This window comes from Bactrocera neohumeralis, unplaced genomic scaffold (assembly GCF_024586455.1).
Source record: "Bactrocera neohumeralis isolate Rockhampton unplaced genomic scaffold, APGP_CSIRO_Bneo_wtdbg2-racon-allhic-juicebox.fasta_v2 cluster11, whole genome shotgun sequence".
Classification (NCBI taxonomy): domain Eukaryota; kingdom Metazoa; phylum Arthropoda; class Insecta; order Diptera; family Tephritidae; genus Bactrocera; species Bactrocera neohumeralis.
Window position 1 is genome coordinate 6,661,612 of NW_026089624.1, and position 27,880 is coordinate 6,689,491.

A 27,880-nucleotide genomic window follows, 5' to 3' on the forward strand; every position below is an offset into this window, starting at 1 on the left:
ACTCGTGCCTTTTCTGAGGCATTAGGCCGTTTTAGTAGTAGAATATTTAGGAAACCCTAACTAACTGCCTGGGATTTTGCCCTGAGTCTTCCCTCATTCTATTGCATTCTTATTGTAATTTCTGTCATTCTCTTAGCTTTCACCTGCGTTTTTATGGGTGAAAATTATAGGATTTGTTACTTGTAGGTTTATACAATGAAGTATACTAACTGTCCAATCTATTGCAATTTTCGTTGTCAAGTCTGTATGTGGGCATTTCTTGTCATATCATAATCATTTGCGAAAAGGTTCGAGCTGAGGTAGCGCATGATTTGAGCTCTTGAACTGTTTAAATTTTTATGTGGATGAAAAATAATGTATGTGAAAAAAAAGAAAAATTCTACGAATGTATTTTTGGAAAAAGTAAGAATTCATATTTTCGGACTACTATATAATAATTGTAGCATAAATTTTATATACCAATTAAAATAATAAATTTAATATGAGCAATGATATTTTGATTTATACTTGTATAAGATTATTAAATTTAAGACTACGCTCATTCGCCAATCAATTTTGTATAATTTTTCCGCAAATTAACAATATTAAACTAAATATTAATACTTTATTTATATAATTTAATACAACCGCCTAAATACTCGCTCTACTAAATTTAATATTACCAAAATGAAACTACCGTCGGTATATGTATGTATGTGTAAATGGGTTGTGTTGCCTCTTCGAAATTTTCATAGAAATGAAAACTGATCTGTCAAACTGCTGAAGTGACAGTTCATTGCTTTCAACATATGGCATACTAATTAGTATTCCATAAGCAATATGGAGTCTCCACAGGCAATACGCACAGCAATACAGTTAATATATCGGGTGATTTTTTAAGAGCTTGATAACTTTTTTTAAAAAAAAACGCATAAAATTTGCAAAATCTCATCGGTTCTTTATTTGAAACGTTAGATTGGTTCATGACATTTACTTTTTGAAGATAATTTCATTTAAATGTTGACCGCGGCTGCGTCTTAGGTGGTCCATTCGGAAAGTCCAATTTTGGGCAACTTTTTCGAGCATTTCGGCCGGAATAGCCCGAATTTCTTCGGAAATGTTGTCTTCCAAAGCTGGAATAGTTGCTGGCTTATTTCTGTAGACTTTAGACTTGACGTAGCCCCACAAAAATAGTCTAAAGGCGTTAAATCGCATGATCTTGGTGGCCAACTTACGGGTCCATTTCTTGAGATGAATTGTTCTCCGAAGTTTTCCCTCAAAATGGCCATAGAATCGCGAGCTGTGTGGCATGTAGCGCCATCTTGTTGAAACCACATGTCAACCAAGTTCAGTTCTTCCATTTTTGGCAACAAAAAGTTTGTTAGCATCGAATGATAGCGATCGCCATTCACCGTAACGTTGCGTCCAACAGCATCTTTGAAAAATACGGTCCAATGATTTCACCAGCGTACAAACCACACCAAACAGTGCATTTTTCGGGATGCATGGGCAGTTCTTGAACGGCTTCTGGTTGCTCTTCACCCCAAATGCGGCAATTTTGCTTATTTACGTAGCTACGTCAAGTCTAAAGTCTACAGAAATAAGCCAGCAACTATTCCAGCTTTGGAAGACAACATTTCCGAAGAAATTCGGGCTATTCCGGCCGAAATGCTCGAAAAAGTTGCCCAAAATTGGACTTTCCGAATGGACCTCCTAAGACGCAGCCGCGGTCAACATTTAAATGAAATTATCTTCAAAAAGTAAATGTCATGAACCAATCTAACGTTTCAAATAAAGAACCGATGAGATTTTGCAAATTTTATGCGTTTTTTTTTAAAAAAGTTATCAAGCTCTTAAAAAATCACTCGATACAATACATTTTTGCCTGTCGAGATGCCCCGTTAGGTTTTTTATCTGGTTATTTAGCTGAGTTATTTCAGGCTTAAGTTTGTCGTTTATCGCTATCAGTCAAGCTATTTCTTCAACAGTAAAATTGCTAACGCCATTCTCCATTTAAAAAAAAAAACTTTATTTCTTTTTTTTATATCTATACTAACGTCCACGCTTTACTGTGGCTGATACATATGGTTGATAGTACTACTAATACCATCTATATGAATTATATTAGTTAGATTATAACTATTTGTTAATGAGAAGGTGAAGCAAAAAAATGAATCAAAAAGCATTTCTTTTCACCAGGGAAATCAACCGAGTCCTATCGAAAGTCAGCCTAGTGGACTACATATTATGAACCAGTTCTCAAGCGTGGAAAGATAAAAAAGTCGGCTGGCAAGGTTATGGCATCGTTTTCAGATGCACATGGTATAATATACATCGACTGATAACTGAGGCAATTATGATCCATTGCAGTGTGTAGTTGGTTGCAGTTCTATTTTATCGTTCCCAGTATTTCGCAATTTTATTATTTTTTAGGAAGGAACAGTTTGAAATTGTACGCATATACTTCACCGTTTCCGTTTAAATATTTCACTGCTTTGTGCAAAGCTTCGAAAAGGTTTCTGAATATCAAATTATAATAGAACTTTTTATCAACACTCCAGTTATTCTGATATATTTTTATGTTAGATGTCGCGTTTGGTTTGTTATGAATGCATTTGCCTCCTTCGTACATAATCTAGTAAAGTATGCGCAATGCCTTGACGACGAAAATGTCAATGGCATTTTTTGTTGTGATATTAAATATATCTGACGGGTTCGTCCTAAAAATAAACTGACTGGTTCAGGAGCAACAATCAGTATAACCCATATATTAAGTATGCATGCATATGAAAATTAGTGTTCTCCCGCATTAGCTCTGTGTTGTTATTTTTTTTATTTTTCCTTTCTGTTTTTGAGGTAAAAAATTTTTCAAATTCTTCTTACATGAATTTTTTTTACTTTTAACGTATACAAGAGTTACCGCAGAAACTGGCTTATTATAGAAAATGAGAAAATACGGGGACATCTAAGCAGACGAATCACGACCAAAGAGCCAATAATGTCGAAGCGGCGCGCTATAAGCCCTGTGGAGCCTCGAGAAACAGGCCGACCACTAAATTAAAAATATGGCCAGTGGCAAATAATCTTGCCTAAAAAAGCAAGGAAGACCGCCCAAACGAAGGAACGGTGGGGGAAGCACCCAAAATCGCAAAAGAGAGACAACAAAGGAAGAGTATAGCTGCAAATCAGATAGCAAATAATAGCCCAAACGACAATCGGAGGCGGTGATCATAAAGCCAGCAGAAGGGAATAGCTACGCCGAGGTCTTTAAGAATCTCCGTAGCAAAGTAAAATCTAGAGAAGCAGAGGTTAAGATCAAAGGGATCCTCAAAACAAGGGGCGGGACCCTACCATTAGAGCTGGAGAAAGGACAGTCCATAAAAGCCAGTTTCTGCGAGGCACTCAAGACCACCCTTCAGAAATCGGTAACTGTGTGATCTTTAGTCAAACGCTGCTTTAAAGATTAAAGGCCTCGACTCCCTTACAATAAAATAAGAAATTGCAGGATCTGTAAAAAAGCACTACAGGACCCTATGAAAGGTTCGACGATAAGAATAGCAGCACCTAACACAAGAGAGCAGGTAAGGTCATATCTAACGCTCGATTAGAATAAGACTGACGGGCACGCATCAAAATTGGCTGTGTTAACTACAGGCTGCAACTGAAAGAAAACCCCAAAAGGTGCTTTAGCTGCTTTGGACCAGAGCACATAACCTGGGACTGCAAAGATAGGAGAGGATAAGGTTACCCTCGAAGAGCTGCAACTGGCCACTGGCAGGACGGGCAGCATGTACAACGCTTGCTTCAAAGCCGGAATATTCCCTGAATCCTGGAAAAAGCCGCTGGTGCTAATCAATAAGGGAAAATGAGACCCCAACTTGCTATCAGCATATCGTCCACTATGCATGATTGACACAGCGAGAAAGCTGTATAAAAGGCTACTTAAACCCAGACTCGAAGCGGAATGCACATTGCTTAAGGACTTTCCATTTGGCAACATGTGTTTAGACCCGGCAGATCAACTCTAAGAGCTATAAAATTCGGAATTCAAAGTGTAGATGCCGCTTGGACAAATGTCACAGCAGTGGTGGAAAAAAGTGGGAATGAAGCTATTGGAAGCCCTCTTCACGAGAATGGACGCTGAATTGAGCGCACTCATGTCATTGATGAAGCAGGATAGCTTGTCGGTGTCAAAATTTTAAAACGCAACGACGACCCGATGCCAAGACGCTTTCAAATCTGTGAGAAGGTGCGAAGCTGGAGGTAGTAGACCGCAGCAGTATTCCAACGCTGCCCAAACATGCTCTGCGGCTACTACGTGCCAACTAGCAACTGGAAGGTGTTTAGGAAGATGGCGTGGGGTATAGGAGGCATGTTCCTTCGCCTCCAGGTGCACCACTACGCGGACGGCAATAAAAACACTCTGAAGATGGGTGGAGAAGGAAAGGATCTCGGAATAGAAGAGATCATGGCTACTTAACTTGTCGTACAGAAGGTTGAGGAGCAGGAAAAACTCATTCAGAAGCCTGGTGGTCCAAAACCAAGAGCTGAGGGTACTCCAAGTGAACCTCCACAAAAGTAAGATCGTCTCTGCCGAGCTTCTTCTCAATTTAGAGAAGGGCGGCTGCGATGTGGCCTTAGTACAACAACAATGGATTGCGTCGAGTAATGTGGTCGCTGGGCGGAAGTCACAAAGCTGTCCGACATACACCCCGAGCGTAATTGACTGGATAAGATCAGCGATATTGGTGAAGAAAAGTCTATTTTCCTATATTGATTACAGACTTTCCACAGATGATCTGACGGTTGTGGCGGCCCATAAGGCAACCTTTTAAGTTGCCGAACCCTTTGAAGTGAATTTCAAGCTGAGGTCTTTGTTATTGCAAATGCCGCGGAGCTGGTCTTTAATGCACCTGCAGGCAATTCAGAGTCAACATCTACATGGACGGCCAAGTAACAATCAAGGCAGTAACCTCGTACCGCATATCGACCAGAGGTGTCTTGGGAAGCAGGACAGCAGTGGAAAGTGTTGTTTGAAGTAAGCAACTTCATTTCTACTGGGTGCCAAGCTACAAAGGCATCAAGAACAATGCAATAGTCGACGAGATTGCCAAGAATGGTGTACGGTAACATTAACATGAGGAGAATAACTATTCAAATTTTTGAGGTAGTCCGTAATTTTTGTGGTTAGCTGTCACTTTATTATTTAAGATCTTACTCGCTGATGTTAATTCTTACTCTGCTTTAAAAATGAAATTTCGCAGAGCGACAAAGAGTTTTGAGAACAGCTGAAACGCCTCTTCAGGCACGAGTTCGTTTAGAAAGACAAGCTGCACTGCAGACAACTAGAAGAGAAATAGAAATACCAGAACAATCGCAGGCGAGAAGAATTCATAATGCAGACATGCAGACCACGCACCGCCGAAATTTCATGCGTAATGATTGGGCTGTGTTTAATAGTACTGGGTTTCAATATGATCCTTCAATTGAATATCATAATCATCCATTGATTGTTATTGACTCAATGAATAAAAAATGTCAGTACTGCGAGGCTTTTAAATGGAAAGATGAAACTGCTGGAATGTGCTGTTCCGGTGGTAAAGTTTCACTTCCATTCCTTGGTGAACCAAAAGAGCCTTTGAAAACTTTATTATTAAATGTTACAGATGAGTCAAAGAAATTTCTAAGTGACTTCCGTCAAACCCAGTGATCCCCAGTGATCCCCAGTGATTCAGAGGGGGACACCAGCACATGAAATTCAAGCGTGCATTAAATAATCAAGCTTATGGTCGACAGTTGAAAAACTCCGCCCGAAAACGAATTTCAAGAAATTCAGGACTTTACGCAGAAATGTTGTTGAAAATTGGTGATGGTTGTTTAGATGTTTACGCTGAAGGCTACATATTACTGGCAAGAGAATTTTGTAATTTAGTAGAAAGTGATGTGGATCTCATTGCTAATGTTTTTCCGGAATTGCAACAAAATTTGTGTAGTGATCAGTGGTTGTGTGTAAGAGCAATATTAGCACCAAGAAATTAAATTGTTAATAGGATCAATACTGACACTTTAAAAGAGGTTCAAGGAGAAATGAAGGAATATTTGCCAATGGATACAATTATACATAGATACGAAAGTAAGTACTTGACATCCTGTGGAGTTTTTAAATTCACTTGAACTATCGGGTGTACCGTCACATAAACTTCAATTGAAACTAAATGTACCAGTAACTTCTTCTTCCTCTGCTTCCCCCGGCGGGTACTGCGTCGAATACTTGCAGAGCTGGAGTGTTTTCATCCATCCGGACAACATGACCTAGCCAGCGAAGCCGCTGTCTTTTAATTCGCTGAGCTATGTCGATGTCGTCGTATATCTCGTACAGCTCATCGTTCCATCGAATGCGATATTCGCCGTGGCCGACCCGCAAAGGACCATCAATCTTTCGCAGAACTTTTCTCTCGAAAACTCGCGACGTCGACTCATCCGTTGTTGACATCGTCCAAGACTCGGCACCATATAGCAGGACGGGAATTATGAGTGACTTAGAGTTTGGTTTTTGTTTGTCGAGAGAGAACTTTGCTTCTCAATTGCCTACTCAGTCCGAAGCAGCACCTGTTGGCAAGATTTATCCTGCGTTGGATTTCTAGGCTGACATTGTTGGTGGTGTTTACGCTGGTTCCAAGATAGACGAAATTATCTACAACTTCAAAGTTATGACTGTCAACAGTGACGTGAGTGCCAAGTCGCGAGCGCCACGACTGTTTGTTTGATGACAGGAGATATTTCGTCTTGCCCCCGTTCACTGCTAGACCCATTTGTTTTGCTTCCTTGTCCAGTCTAGAGAAAGAAGATCTAACGGCGCGGGTGTTAAGGCCGATGATATCAATATCATCAGTATACGCCAGCAGCTGTACACTCTTATAGAAGATGGTACCTTCTCTGTTTAGTTCTGCAGCTCGAACTATTTTCTCCAGAAGCAGGTTGAAAAAGTTGCACGATAGGGAGTCGCCTTGTCTGAAACCTCGTTTGGTATCGAACGGCTCGGAGAGGTCCTTCCCGATCCTGACGGAGCTTTTCGTGTTGCTCAACGTCAGTTTACACAGCCGTATTAGTTTTGCGGGGATACCAAATTCAGACATCGCGGCACAAAGGCAGCTCCTTTTCGTGCTGTTTGAAATCGACGAAGAGGTGGTGTGTGTCGATTCTCCTTCCACGGGTCTTTTCCAAGATTTGGCGCATGGTGAATATCTGGTCGGTTGTTGATTTTCCAGGTCTGAAGCCACACTAATAAGGTTCAACCAGTTTGTTGACGGTGGGCTTTAATCTTTCACACAATACGCTCGATAGAACTTTATATGCGATGTTGAGGAGGCTAATCTCACGGTAGCTGGCGCAGATTGTGGGGTCTCCTTTTTTATGGATTGGGCATAGCACACTTAAATTCCAATCGTTGGGCATGCTTTCGTCCGACCATATTTTACAAAGAAGCTGATGCATGCTCCCTATCAGTTCTTCGCCGCCGTGTTTGAATAGCTCGGCCGGCTATCCGTCGGCCCCTGCCGCTTTGTTGTTCTTCAGGCGGGCAATTGCTGTTCGAACTTCTTTATGGTCGGGTAATGGAACGTCTGCTCCATCGTCATCGATTGAGGAATCGAGTTCTCCTTCTCCTGCTGTTGTGCGTTCACTGCCATTCAGCAGGCTGGAGAAGTGTTCCCTTCATAATTTAAGTATGCTCTTGGCATCAGTGATTAGATCACCTTTGGGGGTTCTATAAGAGTATGCTCCGGTCGTGAAACCTTCTGTAAGCCGCCGCATTTTTTCGTAGAATTTTCGAGCATTACCCCTGTCGGCCAGCTTATCAAGCTCTTCGTGCTCACGCATTTCATCCTCTTTCTTCTTCCGTCTGCAAATGCGTCTCGCTTCCCTCTTCAACTCTCGGTATCTATCCCATCCCGCACGTGTTGTGGTCGATCGTAACGTTGCGAGGTAGGCAGCCTGTTTTCTCTCCGCTGCGACACGGCACTCCTCGTCGTAACAGTTGTTCTTTTGCACTTTCCGAAAACCAATGGCTTCGGTTGCAGCTGTACGTAAGGAATTTGAAATGCCGTCCCACAGTTCCCGTATTCCGAGTTGTTGACGAGTGCTCTCAGAGAGCAGGAGTGCAAGCCGAGTAGAAAATCGTTCGGCTGTCTGTTGTGATTGCAGCTTCTCGACGTCGAACCTTCTTTATGTTTGCTGGCGTGCGTTTTTTGCTGCACAGAGGCGGGTGCGAATCTTAGCTGCAACAAGATAGTGGTCCGAGTCGATGTTAGGACCTCGGAGCGCACGCACATCTAAAACACTGGAGACGTGTCTTCCGTCTATCACAACATGATCGATCTGGTTGGTAGTTTTTCGATCCGGAGGCAGCCAGGTAGCTTGATGAATCTTCTTATGCTGGAATCTAGTACTACAGATAACCATATTTCGGGCCCCGGCGAAGTCAATCAGCCATATGGGGATGTTTCCTCGTGGAGGCTGAATTTACCGACCGTAGTGCCAAATATACCTTCTTTGCCCACCCTGGCGTTAAAGTCGCCAAGCACGATTTTGACATCGTGGCGGGGGCATCCCTCATAAGTGCGCTCCAAGCACTCATAAAAGGCATATTTGGTCACATCGTCCTTCTCTTCCGTCGGGTTGTGGGCGCAAATCAGCGATATGTTGAAGAACCTCGCTTTGATGCGGATTGTGGCTAGACGTTCATTCACCGGATTGAATGATAGTACTCGGTGACGGAGTCTCTCTCCTACCACGAATCCTACACCAAACGTGCGCTCCTTTATATGGCCACTGTAGTAAATGTCACAAGGACCTACTCGTCTCTGTTCTTGTCCCGTCCATCGCATTTCTTGGACGGCGGTGATGTCAGCCTTTATTTTTACGAGGACATCAACCAGCTGGGCAGCGGCACCTTCCCAATTAAGGGACCGGACATTCCAGGTGCATGCCCTCAATTCGTAGTCCTTATTTCGTTTGCCTTGGTCGTCATCAAAAGAGGGGTTTCTCATCCGAGGCTGTTTGTCATTTTTCATTGGGGTAGGCTTTTTACGTGGCGGGTCCCAAACCCAGCGCACAACCCTATGCAGGGGATGTTTCGCCTTTTCACTTTAGCTCGCCTTCGAACGGATGTTATTAGGCTACCCAGAGGATACTTAGTCAAAGACCGGAAGTAGTGAGCTGCTTGAGTCATGTGTAAAAGAGTCGTTTCTGGCCACTCCCAAGTGAATGGCGATCAGAGAACTTTCCTCACTTGCGTGAACTTCTACATATGACTCCATCCTCTATGTACCAGTAACGCTTATGCGAAATCTAGATGCTGCTAAGCTATGTAATGGAACAAAACTTCGGATAACGAAACTGGGACAGAGCATGTAAAACTTACTTCTGTGTAAATCGAAATTTCGAAATTTTCAGAACGAAAGCGAGCGAACCATTGTTGTGCTGCACGAACTGTTACAGGATTGTCTCCGTAAACTTCAAAAATTTCATAGGTGGCTTGCGTGGCATTCGTCCCTTTTTTATACAAAAATTCTAAATATAGCGAATTTCTTCATTATTTTTTCTAATTTTTGAACAGGTGTCAATTTTTTCAACTTCCTCGACTTTAATTAAAATCTCACCTTTTTAACACTATATGGTATGACACAATGTGATTGGTAGCATTGGGGATATACGACTGCGACGACATCTATTAACAAAATACAAAAAGACTACCCAATATTAGACACTTTAGGAGATATCGACAGTGAGGCCTCAGAGTCTATTAAAATTCACCTCAAGTACAGGCATCCTAAACGATGACTAATCCTTGGAGTTAGCAAGTGAACTCCATATGGCATCGCAAAGAATCAAACTTGGTCATTCGTGGCTTACTGCCCTACCAGATTAACCTAACTTAAATACTACATCCAATTTTAGACGATTTAGCTTAATAAATGATATATAAATAAATTATGTAAAAACCAGTAAGGAAGGGCTGAGTTCGGTGTCACCGAACATTTTATACTCTCGCACGATAAAGTGATAATCGAGATTTCATTATCCGTCATTTACATATTTTTCAAATACCGTATTTGTGTAAAGTTTTATTCCGCTATCATCATTGGTTCCTAATGTATATGTTATACAGAGAAGGCATCAGATGGAATTCAAAATGGCGTTATATCGGAAGAAGGCGTGGTTGTAAACCGATTTCACCGATATTTCGTACATGTCATCAGGGTGTTAAGAAAATATTATATACCGAATTTCATCGAAATCGGTGAAGTAGTTCCTGAGATATGGTTTTTGGTCCATAAGTGGGCGACGCCACCCCCATTTTCAATTTTTAAAAAAAAGCCTGGGTGCAGCTTCCTTCTGCCATTTCTTCCGTAAAATTTAGTGTTTCTGACGTTTTTTGTTAGTCGGTTAACGCACTTTTAGTGATTTTCAACATAACCTTTGTATGGGAGGTGGGCGTGGTTAATATCCGATTTCATCCATTTTTGAACTGTATATGGAAATGCCTGAAGGAAACTACTCTATAGAGTTTTGTTGATATAGCCATAGTAGTTTCTTAGATATTTAGTAGGGGGCGGGGCCACGCCCACTTTTATAAAAAAATTACTTCCAAATATCCCCTCCCTAATGCGATCCTTTGTGCCAAATTTCACTTTAATATCTTTATTTATGGCTTAGTTATGACACTTTATAGGGTTACGGTTTTCGCCATTTTGTGGGCGTGGCAGTGGGCCGATTTTGACCATCTTAGAACTTAACTTTCTTATGCAGCCAAGAAATACGTGTACCAAGTTTCATCATGATATCTCAATTTTTACTCAAGTTACAGCTTGCACGGACGGACGGACGGACGGACAGACAGACATCCGGATTTCAACTCTACTCGTCACCCTTATAACTTTTGTATATAACCCTATATCTGACGCTTTTAGTTTTAGGACTTACAAACAACCGTTATGTGAACAAAACTATAATACTCTCCTTTGTTGCGAGAGTATAAATAAGTATATAATATGGGACAGAGCCGCTCAAAATAATGCGCAATTTATTTACCAACGAATACAATCACACATTTGATATCTGCTAGCATATGATTGTGTGCGCGCGCTTGCTTAGTACACTGAGTGAAATCGTGCTATTTGTTTATTTTGTTATTAAAAATTTAGAAAAAAATAAAAAATTATGGTTTTTGATTAAAAAAGCTATTGAGAACAACAATAATAACAACAAAAACAGCAAATACGTTTGTTAATTTTTTTTAACTACTTCAAGATCGTAAGTTTTGATTCTCATTAAGTCCTCTATATGCTTATTAGAAACTGAATTCCTGTATTTCGAGTGTATTTTTGACACTGGCAGAATTAGCGTCATAGCGTACATGTTTCGACTGCATGTGCTCGGAGTATAGGCATGAATTATTTTGAGCGGCTCTGATATAGGATATACATATGCTTGTAAATAAAGATAGAGAAATCTCCATTTAATTGAGTTTGAAAATTTATACATAAATGTTATCTGGAGATTTTACTTACTTATACTCGTTCAGATTTAAAAAGGCCCGACTAAGCGAACAGTTCAAGAAATATTACAGAAACGCTCAAATGTTATTTAAATGTATATTTTATAGTTAGTTCAAATAAATTCGTGCTGTGTACCATAGGCATGATAAAATTACTCAATTTTTTAGGGATTTTACGGTAGTTAATTTTTGTGTTTTTAAAATATTAAGGCAGCAAGGTAAATTACATATGTGCATTCTATCATCATAAATAAAATATTGAAAGAGGCTTACGAGATGAATCACCTAAAGTGAAAGTCTACTTTGAGTTTGATCAATCTATTGTTTGTTAAATAAAAATCAGAAATAAGTTCAAGTTCAAGAAATTCAACGCCTTAAAAATAGATTGTAAAACTAACCAAAACCGAAAACATTTGCAGTCAAACCACAAAGCAAAATCTTAGTTACCCGGAACATAACCGTAAAATCAGGTTATCTGTCACAAAAAGCTGAATTAATTACAGCTAGAGTGAAAAATGAAAATGCGAAGCGGCAGTCTATCTATAGCTCACTAGACAAGGTAAAAATCGGCATTCGTCGTGATAAGAGTGCACTGGCAAATGCGGTTGCAACAGAAGCCAAATTCGTCCCTAGCAGTGTTACATATAGTGCATTAATAATATAAATGAATAAACATTTGAGTTTTCTTTTTATTTTAAAATCCCAAATACGAGATTAAAAAAATTAGTCCGCCACCCTGGTTCTTAATATGGAAGAGCAGTAGTGCATTTATAGTTTTTTAAGTGCTTAGCGAATATTATAATTTAGGCTTATTAAAACATAATATATTAATTACAGTTTCTGCCGAAGTAACTGCAATCAGCCCTGACTTTTTCTTAGCTACTACATACAATATAAGCTTAATATAGAGGTTTTCGACTTTTCGGTTGACTTCGTAGAGGTTATTTGCTGTAAAATTCGTGAAGTTAAATAATTCATAGTTTTTGTTGTGGTTTCTTTATTTATATTGAAACAAAATAAGTATTTTTTTGTATTGTTTTCATTTGTAGATATTGAATTGAGTTTAAATAGTAAATCAGCAATCTAGTTCGCCTTGAGTTTTTTGTTCGGCAGGAAATTGGACGATTTAATTACACACCGATGCTGCGCATGTAAACCATGTACCACTTCACATTCACATTCGCTAACTATTTCTGTCCTGAAAAGTGTATCAGCTAACGTGTTTACGACTTGGTTAAGAGCCTTTTTCTGTTCATTAGGTTTCAGTTGATCGAAGTTTTCTGTTGTGAAGACCCAACCACCATTGTTGAGAGCAAATTCGATGCCGATATCATTTCCAAATTGCAATTTTTGACGTTTTTTGGCATCTTTTCCGTCTAACGTAGCAATCAAACGAGAATTGAACCCTGAAAATGAGAATTTATCATAATTAGCCATAATTCGTAGATAGGTTTTGAAAGGGAAACTTTGAATGAATAGAACTAATATTTCTACAATACTGACTAAGTCAATTGTCAATATTTTATGACACTAATTAAAAAATGCTGAACTGATAAATATTCTTAATTTTAATTGTGTAGATTGATGGAAAGATATTAGTTAGCATAGACGACTGTTTTCTGGAAATTTATACGGTTCCAATAATTTACGAGAGATTGAGCGTTAAGCAAAAAAGTACATTCCCTGGTTTTCGAAATTAGAAAATTTAAAATGTGGATAGAATATACTCGTATTTCATTGGCGTATCTTATCTACTATTATCATTCCCTTTTTAATTTCCATATTAAGATTGTGGTAATAGTGAAGCGGTATAAATAAAATTTGTAAAATGATTCACTTTCATCATGGTTCCGTAAAAGCACACAAATTTTTGCTAACTACTTGCTTATTTTTCTTACCGACTAGCTTTTCTTTAGGAATGTTTTCGACAGATAGGTCATTAACTGGACCAATCAGGTGCAACAAAGCCCCATTAAAGTTTGTTGATGTATCCGTTAAGTGAGCTCGTACCAATTTGAACTGAAAAATAAGATTAAAGAATTTATGTAGTGTCATATTTTTATTATTTAATTGTGTATATAAATTATTACCAAATTGACGAAATCCAAAGTGTTACTACGGACCCCAACAATACTCTTTGCAGATCCTGCACGGAATGGATAATTGAGTGCTAATCTGAATGCCTTTTCGTCTGATTGTGGTACGATACTTCTGAAGAGTGATTCAATGCCCTTGAATATTTCGACAACCTTCGGATCCGCCAACTCCTGAGAGAGGCAGTGTAAGCAAATGTTCTTTGGACCATTAAGCCGGACATTGTTTAAATTGCCTTGATAATTAATTTTTCCACCGTCACTAGTTAACACAGCTGGATAAAGTTGAGTCTCATTATAAGCAATTACTCCGATTTGCACATCAGTGAAACCACGAGTTTTTAGCGAGTCACGTACCTCTAATATTACAGGCGCAACAAAGTTGCTAAGCACAGTTGAACTAATTTCAAGGTCGACAACAAAAATAATATCAGCCTTATTATTTGGTATTTTAACAGTGAACTCCTGACCTAATTCACGCTGTCCAGCAGCACCAGCGCATTTCAAGCAACGAGATGGTAACTGAGTTGGAATCTCTTTTAATTTCAAGGCTGAGCCATAAGCAGTAGCTATTAGGCATGCTGCGTCTTCCTTTTCTTTTTCGGAAGCCTCGGCGACTGCGGCATCACACCTCAAGCGATATGGTGCGGGATTTTCAAAGATATAGCCAGTCATTAAGGGCGACTCTAGACTAAATATCTCCGTGCAAATTTCTGAACGACCGATTTCATCTGCTGGTTTTGCTGTTATTGGTACGCACTTCCCGATTCCGTAGCCATTACTGAAAGAAGCATAATGTTGAGCTATAGTGCCATCTACTTGAATTAAGTCGTCGTATGGCTCCGCATTTCCATTGCCAAGGAGACCACGCGTTTTGCTTGTGTAGAAACCATTTACTTTAACATTGCAAATTTTCAAATCCTGAGTGCACATAATTTCAACGCCATATTCCGAATATAACCAGATGGTGTAGAATAAACGCCAAACATGAATGCCGTTAAAATGTTGAGGGAACTCATTTTCTTTGCCATTGATTTTTAAAGCAGCTGAGTCTGAAATTTCAGCGAAGTTACCGTCACGATCGGTTAATATTATAGCTTTTAGCTTGCCATTGTTAAGATGTGCGACTACAGTAAAATTATTGTCAACACTGTCTTGAGTCAATATGTACTTGCAGCTTCCTGGAAAAGAGTAATGCTGACCATCGAATGTGAAAATTTGATGGCCATCCGCAATGTGACCGTGTAGATTAAAATCATTGAAGAAAATCCACGACTTAAGAAATTTTTCGCTAACAACATTTTCCCAGTTTTCATTTAATAAGAAATTGAAGACACTGAAGCGGAATGATAATATACTTGGTAGTTTATCAAAAATATCAAACAATTCTGATGTGATACCCAATAGAGAACTAATTATATTGTCTGAAATGTCGGTTGATCCCACAGGCGAGTTGAAGTTCAAGTTAGTCCAAACAGAACGTAGAGCTTTAACCAAAAGTTTTGTTAGTTCCTGTAATACTTGCTCATCACTTACTGGATTGTTAGTTAGCTTAGCTTTTGTGTATTCACGTAATTTGTCGAAGAATTCATTTGATTCTGGCGTCAATGGTAAAATATGCAGCTGGTCAAAAACATCGTTCAATAATTGTAAAGCGTTTTCTGCAAGTCGCAACTTTTTCACTTGCTTTTTCAGTTCGCTATACAGTTCATCAAGGGATGGAAGTTTCGTTAAATATTCCCTGAGTTCCTCGCATATGTCTTCAATTGCATCGACTGCTGCTTTGACAAGTTCTTCGAAAGCTTCAATTAAAGGGTTTAATGAGTCACTAATGACTTTCCCATAATTTTTCAATGCTGGTCCATACTGTTCTAAAGTAGTCCAAATATCTTGGACCAATTCTGTGGTTAAATTCACTAATTGTACGCGCAAGTCACCAAGAACGTTCGAAGTGGTGACCAAGAGGTTTTCCCATGCTGGCAACACCGTTTCTTTTAATGTAGATTCTAATTTTACATAAAATTCTGTTACGGACTTATATAAGTTCTCATTGGATTCAGCAACATTCTTCGACAAATCCCCGGCAATTTTTGTAAATTTAGCGTACATTTTTTTACTGAAAAATATATATGTAAAATATTAACTAAACTTAAAGAAGGTTAAAAAACAGCTTACCAGCATTCGCTGATCTGTTTTAAAGCTGGATCGTTCTCTAATTCATGTGCGATTTCGTTGACATTCGCATCATAGTTGTTCTTAAGTTGTAAAAGGTCGGGTGTACTGTCTTTTAATAATTTCGCTTGTTGGTCGACAGCTTCTCGTATATATTTGAATTTGTTCTTTATTATCTGAACTGTTGCTTCTGTATCCTTTTTGGTCTCGGATTCGACAGCATTCTAGGAAAACAAATTGTATATTAAGTTAAAAAAAGAGCGTTTAAGAAATATTATCTATATACATATAATACATAGTTATGTCTATTTACCAAAAATGTTTTTATGTCTTCGTTGTTACTGGAATAAGATGTCTGCAAGAAATGCGGTGCATCTAATGCTATACGGCCACTGAACAATTGTTTGCCGGTGGCTTGTAAGTTAAGCTTAAGTTCTTTGCCAAGTTTTACATCGCCGTCTATTTCGATAAGACCTTTGCGTTTAGCAATGAATTTCACTTGCATTGGTTGAAAATCGGTTATGAGCTCAATAGGAGCTTGGCTGAAAAGCTGCAATTTACTGTTAGTATTGAAGGCATATTTCTGTTGATTGAAGTCAACTGCGACCTGTAATATGGGCTCATTTAGAACATAAACTGTCAAATCAGAGTGATCCTTTGTGCCGTAGGCATTCACTGAGACCTTTAAATCTGAAGCACCGCTATTTAATGTTGCCGCTGCACTGAATACTTGCGAGTCTACATTAAGTGCGGTGTGGCCGCTGAATTCGTAATTAAATCCAAGGCCTTTGGAGTATAGCGATTCGAAAGTTGTAATATTAAAGCTGTTTCCTTGGTGCGTGTTTTTCGTGCGCAAGGAACCTATGATCTTTTGCTCCGGTAAGCGGAATATGTCGAAAACAATTTCACTCTTTACACTCTGTTGCTGGCCGTTAGCGTCAACTTTGCCCGAAATTGCCAATGGGCGAATGGTTGGATGTTCAAATTTGATTTCACTGCTTAAATTTATCGCCGTGAGTTCGTTACCAGTTATATCCGCAACAGCTTTAAAACGTGTGACGTCATTTGGTTTGTTCGTTTTGTCAAAGAAGAAGGCTAGAGAATTTTCATAATGTCCGAAAAATTTCCCCTGCTCAGGGAATTGCTGCTTCACCTCTAGTAAGAGTTCTCTATGAGGTAATTTTAATTGAATGTTTGAATTTGTGTGCTGGATATCAGCAACCAACATATATTTTAAGTTATTATTTGAAACAATCTGAGATTCTAAGCTATATTGCAACTTGAGTCCTTGACGAATAGTCTTTGATTGGAATTCAAATTCGTATGGGTAGCCAAGTTCACGTAAGTCAATAACAATTAGTAAAGAATTTTGTGATGAATCGATTTCTTGACTATTTTGGGATACAATCGATTGCAACTGCACATTTGTGCATTGTTTCTTATCTTCGCAAATTGATAATTTAGCATCAACTCCTTTATTCGTTATCTTTAAAGTAGACACTCCTTTCTTTGGTCCAAAGTTACCGTCTAGGGCGTACGAAAAGCCTACTTCTTTGTCTATGTTGATGTCAAAGATATGATGTATGAGACGGAAATTTGTCTTTTGTGTTTTCCCCTGATATTGCATCTGTCCTTGGCCTTCGATAAAGATCTTGTTTTTCTCCTTCTTTTGAGTGTATGTCGCGCTACCAGCAAAAATCACACCTTTAGCATTTTTCAAATTGAAAATTAAGGAGTTGTCATGTGACCGTACATCTAGATTATAGTTCTCAAGGTTTAATTTAATTGAGTTCCAATTGGCTTTAACCAAGAAATCATTTATAGCTTGATGTGTTGACTCGATGTTAGATGTCAAATCTAAACCAATGACGTTCTGAACGTCTACTGTAATTTTAGTTTTGTATTCACCTAAGGTATCAATGATACCCACAATAACTATTGGACTACCATTTGGAACTGATACTTGTATATCAAGTCCTTTTTTATACTGTGACTGGTAAGTTTTAGAAACTGATGCATATATATTATTACCACTCCTTGCCTGACATTTAAGCTCATATGTACCAACTTCAAGTTTTTGAAGATGTAAATCCACATCAATATTTTTGGCTGATTCGAAACTGCTGTCCAATGTATAATGCGCTACAGCTGTATCAAACCCGACATAAGTAAGATCAGCGGAAGTTTTTACGAATTTATTATTATAGTTAAAGTTAAATGAATACCGCTCTTTTCCGCTAGCAGTCCCATCTTTTAGATCTCCCTGATGTTCAATTTGATAAGTACCCTCTAATTTTAGTGGTCCCTGCATTTCCTTAGTTTCGAAATCAAAAGTATATGCTCCTTGTTGTTGAGAACTTTTCGAAATTGTGTTCAAACGTAAGAATTGATTATCACCAAAATGTTCGTCTACATGCAGTTCAATTAAATATGTGCCGCTGTTGGAAGAAGGCTTCACCAGTTTACCATTTGAACTGAAATTAATTGATTGGAGGGTACTTTTGGGCAGTTGGATATTACCCTGAACGTCAAAAGTTGCAGGATTGTCGTTACCACCCAAATTATATCTACCATTAACATTATAATTAAATTCACCAGCAGATTTTATGTCAATTCGGAATACGGCGTGCTTTTTGTCATATTCATCAACTACGAAGTTCGCATCGATAGGAATATTGAGTATATCACCTCGTAGCTTGGATTTAATATCTATAAATTTGCTTTGATTTTTTGGTAAGTGATTAATGTCAGCAGACAATTCCAATTTTTTGTTATCAACATCAGTATAGGTGAGTTGAGACTTCTGTGAGATTTCTTTAGTTTTTAAATTGAATTTGTCGACATGTGATGAGTAAGCTAAAGTACGTTTTTTATTGCTGTGAATTTCGCTTACTTGTACTTCTATATCGCCATGTATGTTCCCTGTTCTACTGTTTGTAGAAATTTTGCGTCTGACATTACCGTCTACGACTCTACCGGTGGGGATAGTAAGAAAGAAGTTTCCTTGTAATTCTCCGTTGGAGCGCCAATCTCCTTTAACACCAACATTAGCTTCGAAAGAAGCCTTTTTGTTTGAAATCTCTGCCAAATTCTTGGTTACGAATTTCACTTTATCCACATTATTATCCGTCTTAAGGAAGATTTTCTTCTCACCGTCAAAAATAATGGTGGCTTCCAATTCATATTTAGGTGCTTGAACTTGAAATTTCGAGTTAATATCAACTTTATGTTTTTGTTCAGATTTAAGTGATTCAATTGCTATATTAGATTCACCTTTGCCATTTTTGGCTACTTTATAGTCGCCTCTTAACATCGCTATATTTTTGACAGATATATTGATTTTACCACTTGATATTTTATCCTGTGGATGCTGCAGTTCTCCACCGTACTTTAAAATTTCTGCATTATCCCGTGAAATTTTCAGCTCACTATTAGTCTTTTCAGGTGCACCGATTACTTTGAGAATCCATTGCAGCTGTTTGTCCATCTTGTTGAATTGAGCTATACCGCGAACATCAATATATATATCCTGAGCTGAGAAACGTTGTCCTACTTCACCTTTTACGGTAACAGATGTACCCCAACTAGTTGCCAACGTGTTATCGATAAGAAATCGATTTCCGTTTAAGTCGCACTTGGCAATGATATCAGCAAAATGTTTGTTATATTTGCCGTGAACCTCAAAAATATAGTCACCTAGTGTATGTCGATTTCCATCATATTTTATGGAAATGGCAGCAACTCTCTTACCTCGAATTAATTCGGTTTCAAATTCCAATTTGTTGTTACCAGAGGTCTGCCCATTCAATTTAAATTTACCAACAATATTATTTTTATTTTTCAGAGCTATATCATGTTTAAAGCTACTGGATGTAAGATCATTGGAATCTTCAGAAATAGTGTACTGTACTTCATTACTGATATCTACACTCCATGACGCAGCTGCTCCAACCAATTTTACAACAAAAACTTGTTCGGCTAATTCAACATGAGCAGAGGATCCATAGACGTTGTGAGGTGATCGATGATCGTTTATGAAAAATCCAAAATCATATATACCCTTTTCTACTCTAAAGTTGCTTTTGACTAGGTATGAATCCTTCCCAATACCTACTCGTAACTCGTTGATTAACCAGGATGGTCCCAATTCACTCCATCCATTTAGAACAACGAGTTCGTTTTGTTTATTTGATACTAGTAAATTGTCGAAAATGTACTTGGCTTGTTTGTCACCAGTTTTCTGTAGAAGAACTTTTCCATCCAGACGATAACCGAAAATTTCATTAGAAACACCATTTTTATCCTGTAACTCAACAATGGGACGATATTCATTGCCATTACGAAGGAAACCAATTCTGTTTCGGTTAAGTTTGTCATTATCTTCATATTGAACATAAAATACTAGTTCATGGTTATCATTATTAAATCCTGACTCAAGAGCAAAGTGATGTAGAGGAGTATCAAATGCTAATCTGGCATAAGTACGAGGATTTGTTCCAACCTCAAAGGTAGTGGTAGCTGTATGGGGTTCTCGTGATCCAGGAGTATTCAACTCTACTTTCCATTCTTGACTTCCACTATTCGTCTGTGCTATATATGAACCACGCAGATTGTAATTCTTCTCTGTTTCTGTATAGACACTTAGGCTAACTGCATGTATTAAATTGTAAATATCGGCAGAATTTGATGAATTTTCTTTATCAATTGCAATACCAGCCGCATCGACACATAAATTAATTCCAATAACGTCTAATTGGTTAAAGCACATTTGATAGTTATCAGGATTCTGCTTGTTATTATTTTTTGAAGCAATCACCTTTGTTGGCTTATCAAGTTCCGTGATATAAAATCCGGGGTTAACATTTACATTTATTAATTCCAACTTATTTCGTGGCAAATGTATGTCTACGTTGAATCCGTTTCCCTCATTGCTGAGGACGAATTTCACGTCAGCACCAGAGGCTGAATGAAGATTCAATTCAACTTGCAGGCCTGTTGCTAAGACATATGCGCTAAAGCCTAGTTGTAATTTCAAACTAACATCAACACTTGGCACAAGCTTAACTTGATATTTAGTTGCTAGATAGTTCTGTTCAATGATACTGTCAATATCTAAACTGATTCCGAATTCTAATTTATTGGCTGTGAAACCTTGTGTATTCAGCTCGAGCGGAATACCGAGACCAGTGGGATATATAGCATTTACATCAAGAAACAGATCATGTAAAGTGTACTCTTTGTTAAGCGATAATAATTCCTTTTTCAAATTATCAAAGACTGAAGAAAAACTTTTGATAATATCATCTAATGAACTAGGTATATGGTCACCTAAACTAAGGAACAACATTTCAGAGCCGAAGAATTTTAGCGATAAGTCAATGTTGACATCCTGAAAGTTTTTATTGCCATATGTTTTGTATTTCTTTGAGAATTTTGTTGTGTCATCAACAAGTGAGCGACGACTCCTGTCGCCAGAAGTGCCCATCTCTTCGACCATTTTAATTATTTCATCAAAATCTTTATTAAGCAAACCTTTAGGTCCAATATAATATTCAAGAATATTCTCTAAATTTTCTTGTCTTGCGCTAACTTCGAAAACATTGAAATTAGTTCCGAAAATTTCTGTAGTAACATTTAATGTAGCCGAACGGGGTAGGAATCCATGTTGAGAGTATATCAGTTTGTAGTCTGAACTTGCACTAAGGCCAAGGGCATCAACTCTATAAGATATTTCCTCATTGTAACTGTATCGCCTTAGATCCTTTGGGAAATGTTTGGTAATACGAATGTTACTCAAATGATAGCGCTGAAGGGCACGGTGATCGTCTGTTGAATCGCGTATCGCTCTAAGACTGGATGCAATAAAACCACCAACTTGATGAACTTCCTCTGAATTTACAATATCTGCGATTTCAATGGCCACATTTGCGTTTGGGCAGTCAATAGCTGCTAAATATGATTCAATTCTTAGCTCAGAATCCTCATTTCGATCACGGAGTAAAGCTAAAGCTTTCTGTGTCAGTACTGAATCGCATTTGGCTGAGGAGAAAGCTTGTAGAGCTGCTACACGTATTCTATTTGAACGCCCAGGTGAAGCACACTCAGCTAAGGCAGGAACAGCATTGCTAGCTGTATGTTTCATATTAGCGATTCCTTTCAATACATTGACAATACGATCTTCATCTTTCCTTGTGTTAGCTTTGCAGTGTTTTAAATGATCAATAAATTTCTTTGTAATAACTTCTAAGTCTCCTTGCACGCATCCTTTAGATAGGCAATATTTGGAAACTAATGAACCAATTGACAAATATACGTGTTTTGATGCAGTTGGCGTCAGCAAAATAATTGATTGACTTAAAGTGTCTTTGTCCACCGTTTGAACAAGGTTTAATGAAATGATAGCAATAAACTTTTCTTGCTCATTCATTTTATTAAATTGCTTGAATATAGACTTGACCGATTCAGAAGTGCCAGTTCGGAATAAAGCATCTAGATATACTTTGCGGGTCAAAACGGTATTCGGGTGGGGAACAGCGGCCAATTCAAGCAAAGTATCTGTGTCAGCATTACGCATCAAATGTATCAGTTCAATAAAGCCTTTGGCACTATCCTTCTTTACATATGAATCCAGTGAATTGACTAATTGTATTAAAGTCGTTTTTAAAGCTGCTAAATTTTTGGTAGAGTATGTTTCCGGTTTTTGAAAAATTATTGAAACGCCATGGTTACCCGTTTGTGGGGCGGCAGAAGTTATCCCAGCTAGATTTTTTATTTTCAAATTTGTAATAACTTTTCCTCGTATACTATTTACATCTTTCTCGGCGACACCGAAGTTATAATCTTCAGCCAAATGAACACTTTCAACAATACCATCCACTATTTTTGATTCTTTAACATAGCCCGCCTTAAAAAGATGAGCAGATTTGACTCCGGCAGCCTGGTTGACAACCCCATGTATTAAGCTACTGCGAGTATTCTCCCGGTAACTGCAATAATTTAGATCGCGTACTTTGGTTACAACCTCTGACCCTGCAACATTCGATACCGATGTGTGGGTGGTACACTGCCCAAAAACGTCGACTTCAGCACCATCCTCGGTGTTAGATTGTAACAAAGAAATAATGGCTCGTTTGATATTTAAGGCATATTGGCTATCATTGGGATCTGTGCACAATTGTGGTTCAACTTTTCCATTCACCAAAATAAAATGTACAGGCTTCTGAATGTTCTGTACTATCTTCTTTTCGGTGGCTTCTTTGGTAGCTGAAACTTTGACTGCACTTAACTGCAACGTATATCCGCAATTCCCTTCAGCGAAAACCTTAGCTGTTCCAATCAATTTTAAGCTTGTATCATCAGCGGCTGTACTTGAGCCGGTGCCGAGGGCAACGGTCAATATTGAATCGAAATTGTATTCGTAAAGATGGCCTGGTTGAAATTTTAAGGTGTCACCATCAGCTAAACGAGTAACAATAAATAAAATATAAAATTTTCTGAACTGTTGTACGTATACATAAATTGGGACAATTCATAAAATAAACTTTTATTCAAATTATACCTTAAAAATACTTTTTTTATAATTAGCCTCCATACCCGTATCAGGTAATTTCAAAAGTGCAATCAAAATTGCTTTTGTGAGTAGGTACTTACATTGAGGGCATCCTCTTTTGCAAATATCTGTTGTAAGAAAAAAATGAAATAAAATATTATTTCTGGATGTATGTAGTATTTGATGTCAAATTTATTACATAGTAGAAAAAAATTTATGGATAATTTCTCTAAACACAGTTCGCTTATCTTTGGATTATCAATTCTCTTATAAAGTCATTATATTTTATATGTTGGGCTAAAGGAAGGTCTGAATATATGCATTTATGTATATTACGGCTAGCAACCGAAATTATGTCAATATAACATCAGACTATTATGAAATTTCTCTATTTATCATGATGTTTCTGATGTCATTATATTTACTTAATATCAATAAAATTGTTATAGCATTTTTAGTAGCTTTGACTTCAAACGGATTATGGAGAGCAGCTAATATTTCTCTCATTTTGACTTCATATACATGTATATGTGCACCCTAAAATGGATTCATATTTGTATGTCGAGGTCACATCTACTTTAAAAACATCTCATGTTGTTATAAAGCATACTTGATAGTTGAGTTAGAGTGTTATAGGTTTTTTCTGGGCACAACAATTCTCAAATGCTACTTGTATCTAATTGAAAGCTGTAGTTTCTTTTATTTTGGTGAAAGGTGGATGTAAAACATTTGTGAGGCCTAAGGAATTTTCAATGTAGGTATTTTCGAAAAAAGGTGTGTGTTTTGATTAAGCTTAAGATTTAAACAGGGAGGGATGCAATCTGCTTTTTACACAGGAGAAAGAGCAAAGGACTCTTTTCATTATGGGATGTTTCGCCTTCTCACTTTAGCTTGCCTCCAAACGGAAGTTCTTTGGCTACCCAGAGGATACTTGGTCGTGAGCTGCTTGAGCCTTATGTAAAAGAGTCGTTTCTGGCCACTCCCAAGTGAACGGTAATCAGAAAACTTTCTTCACTTGCGAGAACTTCTATAAATGACTCCACCCTCTCTTCTGAGCTAGGACTACTTTGGACCTAGTAGGCAATTGAGAAGTAAAGACCTCTCTGGACGAACAAAAACCAACTCTATAAGTCACTCATTATTCTCGTCCTGCTATATGGTGCAGAGGCATGGACGATGATAACATCTGATGAGTCAACATTACGAGTTTTCGGGAGAAAGGTTCTGCAAAAGATTTATGGTCCTTTGCGCGTTGGCCACGGCGAATATCGCATTCGATGGAACGATTCTGTATGAGATATACGATGACATTGACATAATTAATCGAATTAAAAAACAGCGACTGCGCTGACAAGGTCATGTCGTACGTATGGAGGAAAGCATTCCAGCTCTGAAAGTTATCGACGCAATATCCATTGGAAAAACTTGGTGCAGAAGGACCTGGCTTCGCTTGGAATTTTCAATGGATCCCACGTTGCGAAAAGAACTGGCGCGCTGTTGTTAACTCGGCTATAATCGCGTAAGCGGTGTTTACGCCAGTGCAGAAGAAGAAGAGCACAGGGTTCTTCGATATTTCGATACTTTGGCAGAGTTGTTATAAAATTATTTTATAATTTTTGGGAGGAAATAGTTAGTTCATTTAAAGTATGTATGTCAATATAAATTGCTTTAATTACTTTTGAATTTTAATTTAAAACATAGTTTTAAAAATCGATTTCCCATTACTTGTTAAACATATTGTAGCGTTTGTTTGTATGTACATTGATTTTTGATTGATGTTCGCATGAAATCTGATCAAGGACAGCTGAACGATGTGTTGTGCACATGTGAAATTAGAGATGTTGGCGTCAGTAGCAAGCTCAAGGCAAGAGTGACTTGATACGAGACTCTTTATTTTCTTGAAGATTAGATTAGCAGTTTCTAATGCGAAATGTTGGTACTAAATTACTTCAGGGTTTGTTGTTCTCTATAAAATTCATATTATCAAAAATTTATTCGTTTTTTATTGTATATATTATTACAACGTAAGTCGAATTCAATATAAAAATTCGCTTAAAGCTTTGAATAAATATACTTAAGGCTAGAAGCTATTAGCCTTATAATATTATGTACGATATACAGGATTTTCCAATAGAGATGAAAAGAGTTCTAGGTGTCGTTTCAGCCATTTTTATATGTCCTGATCAGTATTTTTTTTTCATTGCATTCAGGAATGTTTACAATTTCATCATGGCCAAGCCACGGCAAGACTTTGTTCCTAATCTAAAACTTCTTAATTTATTCTTTAAGATAGATCGCAGACACATCGCCACTACGTTTCATGACATCCTGGTAGTCGGAAAGCATTGTTTCACAGACGTTAGCGCGACGCTGTTTTCCAAAAAAATGTAACGATTTTGGAACCAATCGTGCTTTAACTTTTCTTAGGGCCAAATGACTTTGACTAATTCTTCCGATATTCCAACGATGCCAGTAAGATCTCTCAATCAAGAGCCAATTCTTTTATTTCATTGACGTATTGATTATCAGCTGATGTTGATGGCCTTCCTGAGTGTGGTTCGTCGTCAACGCATTCTCGACCCTCTTTGAATTATTTGTCCCAATCAAACACACTTGCTCGAGGGAAACAATTATCACCGATGGCCTTTTTCATTCTGAATGTTTTGGCACCTGAAATTCTATTCCGCACACAAAATTTAAGGAAATTTGTTGAATAATTTTACTCATCGTAAAAATCGTTGAATGCACTTTATGGACATCAGAAAGACAAGGGTATACTAAACACGAATGAATATTTTGATGTGATATTTGGCACAGATGTCACTGACAGTCATACCAACCAAAAAAAAATTATTCGGCGAATGGGTGTTCACGGAAAATTTAAATTAAATAGTTTTACTCTTATTTGGCTCACAGTAGTAGATCGATGATAACCAACTTTTTATGGCCGTAATTGCAAGAAGTTGATCTTGACATATGGTTCCAACAAGACATAGCTATGTGCACCAATTCTTTCCTTCCCACCTTCTCATTAAATAAAAAAACATTTGAATTTCCCTAACAAATAGTATGTTTTGTTTTTGAAAATAAGTCGTATCAATGTTATTAGAGAACCCTGTACATATACGAGAATAAAAAATACTATCTACTTCGGGAATAAAACTTCCATAAGGATGAATTAAATGTGGTTTGTATTAAACCATTCATTTAAATCTTTCTGAACTCAAAATTAGTTATTTATATTTTTTTAATTAATCAGTATTGCGGATTTTATGTTCTACTTTATGTGGATTTCACTTACCTGCTTTTGCAGCATTAATGACTAAAATACAAAATAAGACGGCCTCGAGGAGGCCACGATTAACTGCTCTCATTGTCCAATCCCTACATTTGAAATAAAATCAAATAAGTAGTTACTATTGGCGTGTTTGTAGATACGAATTTTAAAGAAATATTTTAAATTAGCACTTCCTTTTTGCAATCACTGAAAGTACATATATATATACATATAATAACTTTTGTTTTGAACACTTAACTCTTTTTAGATAACACAATTAATTAATTTGTATTGTTTTAATAATTTTTTTAAATATTATTGTTTTAAAGAAAAGCTATTTCACATTGTTTTTTTTTTTTTCATATTAAAAATTACAGCTTAATATTCATTGCTGATCACTAAAGAACACAAAGCAAACATAATTAACCAAAGATTTAATTGTCGTTCAAAAATGTATTATTTTGCCAACGCGACAAACGGTCACGACATACCGTTTAGATTTGTACATACTTTCGAAATTAATTTAATTTTAATTTGTACCTGATTTCAATTGTTTTTTCATTCAGAATATTCTAGGTTTTAAACAAACGGAAATTTCAGTGCGAATAATCCGACCGGCACCGGATGCAACGACAACTTGAAAGTAAATCATAACTTTGCCACTTTGTATCCCTTATATAGACTTTCTGCATCGCAAAAAACATCTTAATAATAAATTTAAAAAAATACTTCAGTAATTATAATTTTGAAGTTAAAGAATTAGAGCCCAGCGTATATATTAGAGCCGGTGATTGTGTTAGCGTCTCAATCTGAGAACATTATGATTAATACAAACATTTTTATTTTTGTGTTGATATTTATAAATGTGTTTGTATGTATTACTCACACCAGCATACTTTTTTATATGCTTCCCTTACTAGGGGTCAAATCTTAGGGCTGTACTATGACTAGTGGGTGCCTCCCGAGGCGATATGAAATATGACAATGTATGTATTAGGTCGGGTCAAAAAGACGAATATTTTTTTCGCTTAATGAAATCTGAAATATATGTTCTTTAACACCTCTGCGAAAATATTTTTAATCATTAGCTCTTAATTGTAGCTGGAAAGTTCTCCTTCGAAATTTCTGTCTTTTTCTTATTATCAAATAGAAAAATTGTATCCTGCTTCCAACTACTTGAAAGATATCTCGCTTTATAGATTTTGTAGGAAATTAAATGCTCTACAAAATAACCTCTAACGAGTTTTTCGTAA

The 27,880-nt window shown here is 37.5% G+C and overlaps 2 protein-coding genes across 4 annotated transcripts in view; one reads left to right on the plus strand and one right to left on the minus strand.

Annotated features, from left to right (window-relative positions):
- The window catches only part of LOC126765668 (uncharacterized), a 528,704-nt gene that overhangs the window by 50,939 nt on the left and 449,885 nt on the right, over positions 1–27,880 (plus strand). The window lies entirely within an intron of this gene.
- LOC126765660 (apolipophorins) lies at positions 12,514–27,284 on the minus strand. Its single transcript, XM_050483220.1, has 8 exons — positions 27,168–27,284; positions 26,652–26,734; positions 23,452–23,478; positions 16,115–23,259; positions 15,805–16,025; positions 13,627–15,745; positions 13,435–13,555; positions 12,514–12,942 (listed from the first exon to the last, which is right to left on the minus strand). Exons 2-8 carry the CDS (start codon positions 26,722–26,724, stop codon positions 12,620–12,622), a joined length of 10,029 nt encoding a protein of 3,342 aa, XP_050339177.1. The 5' UTR covers positions 26,725–26,734; positions 27,168–27,284; the 3' UTR covers positions 12,514–12,619.

Coding starts and splice junctions, on each gene's coding strand:
- LOC126765660 (XM_050483220.1), bottom strand. CDS start 26,724: ATGAGAGCAGTTAATCGTGGCCTCCTCGAGGCCGTCTTATTTTGTATT. Junction 16,026..16,114: donor AAGACATAAAAACATTTTTG/GTAAATAGACAT, acceptor TTGTTTTCCTAG/AATGCTGTCGAATCCGAGAC. Junction 15,746..15,804: donor AAACAGATCAGCGAATGCTG/GTAAGCTGTTTT, acceptor TATATTTTTCAG/TAAAAAAATGTACGCTAAAT.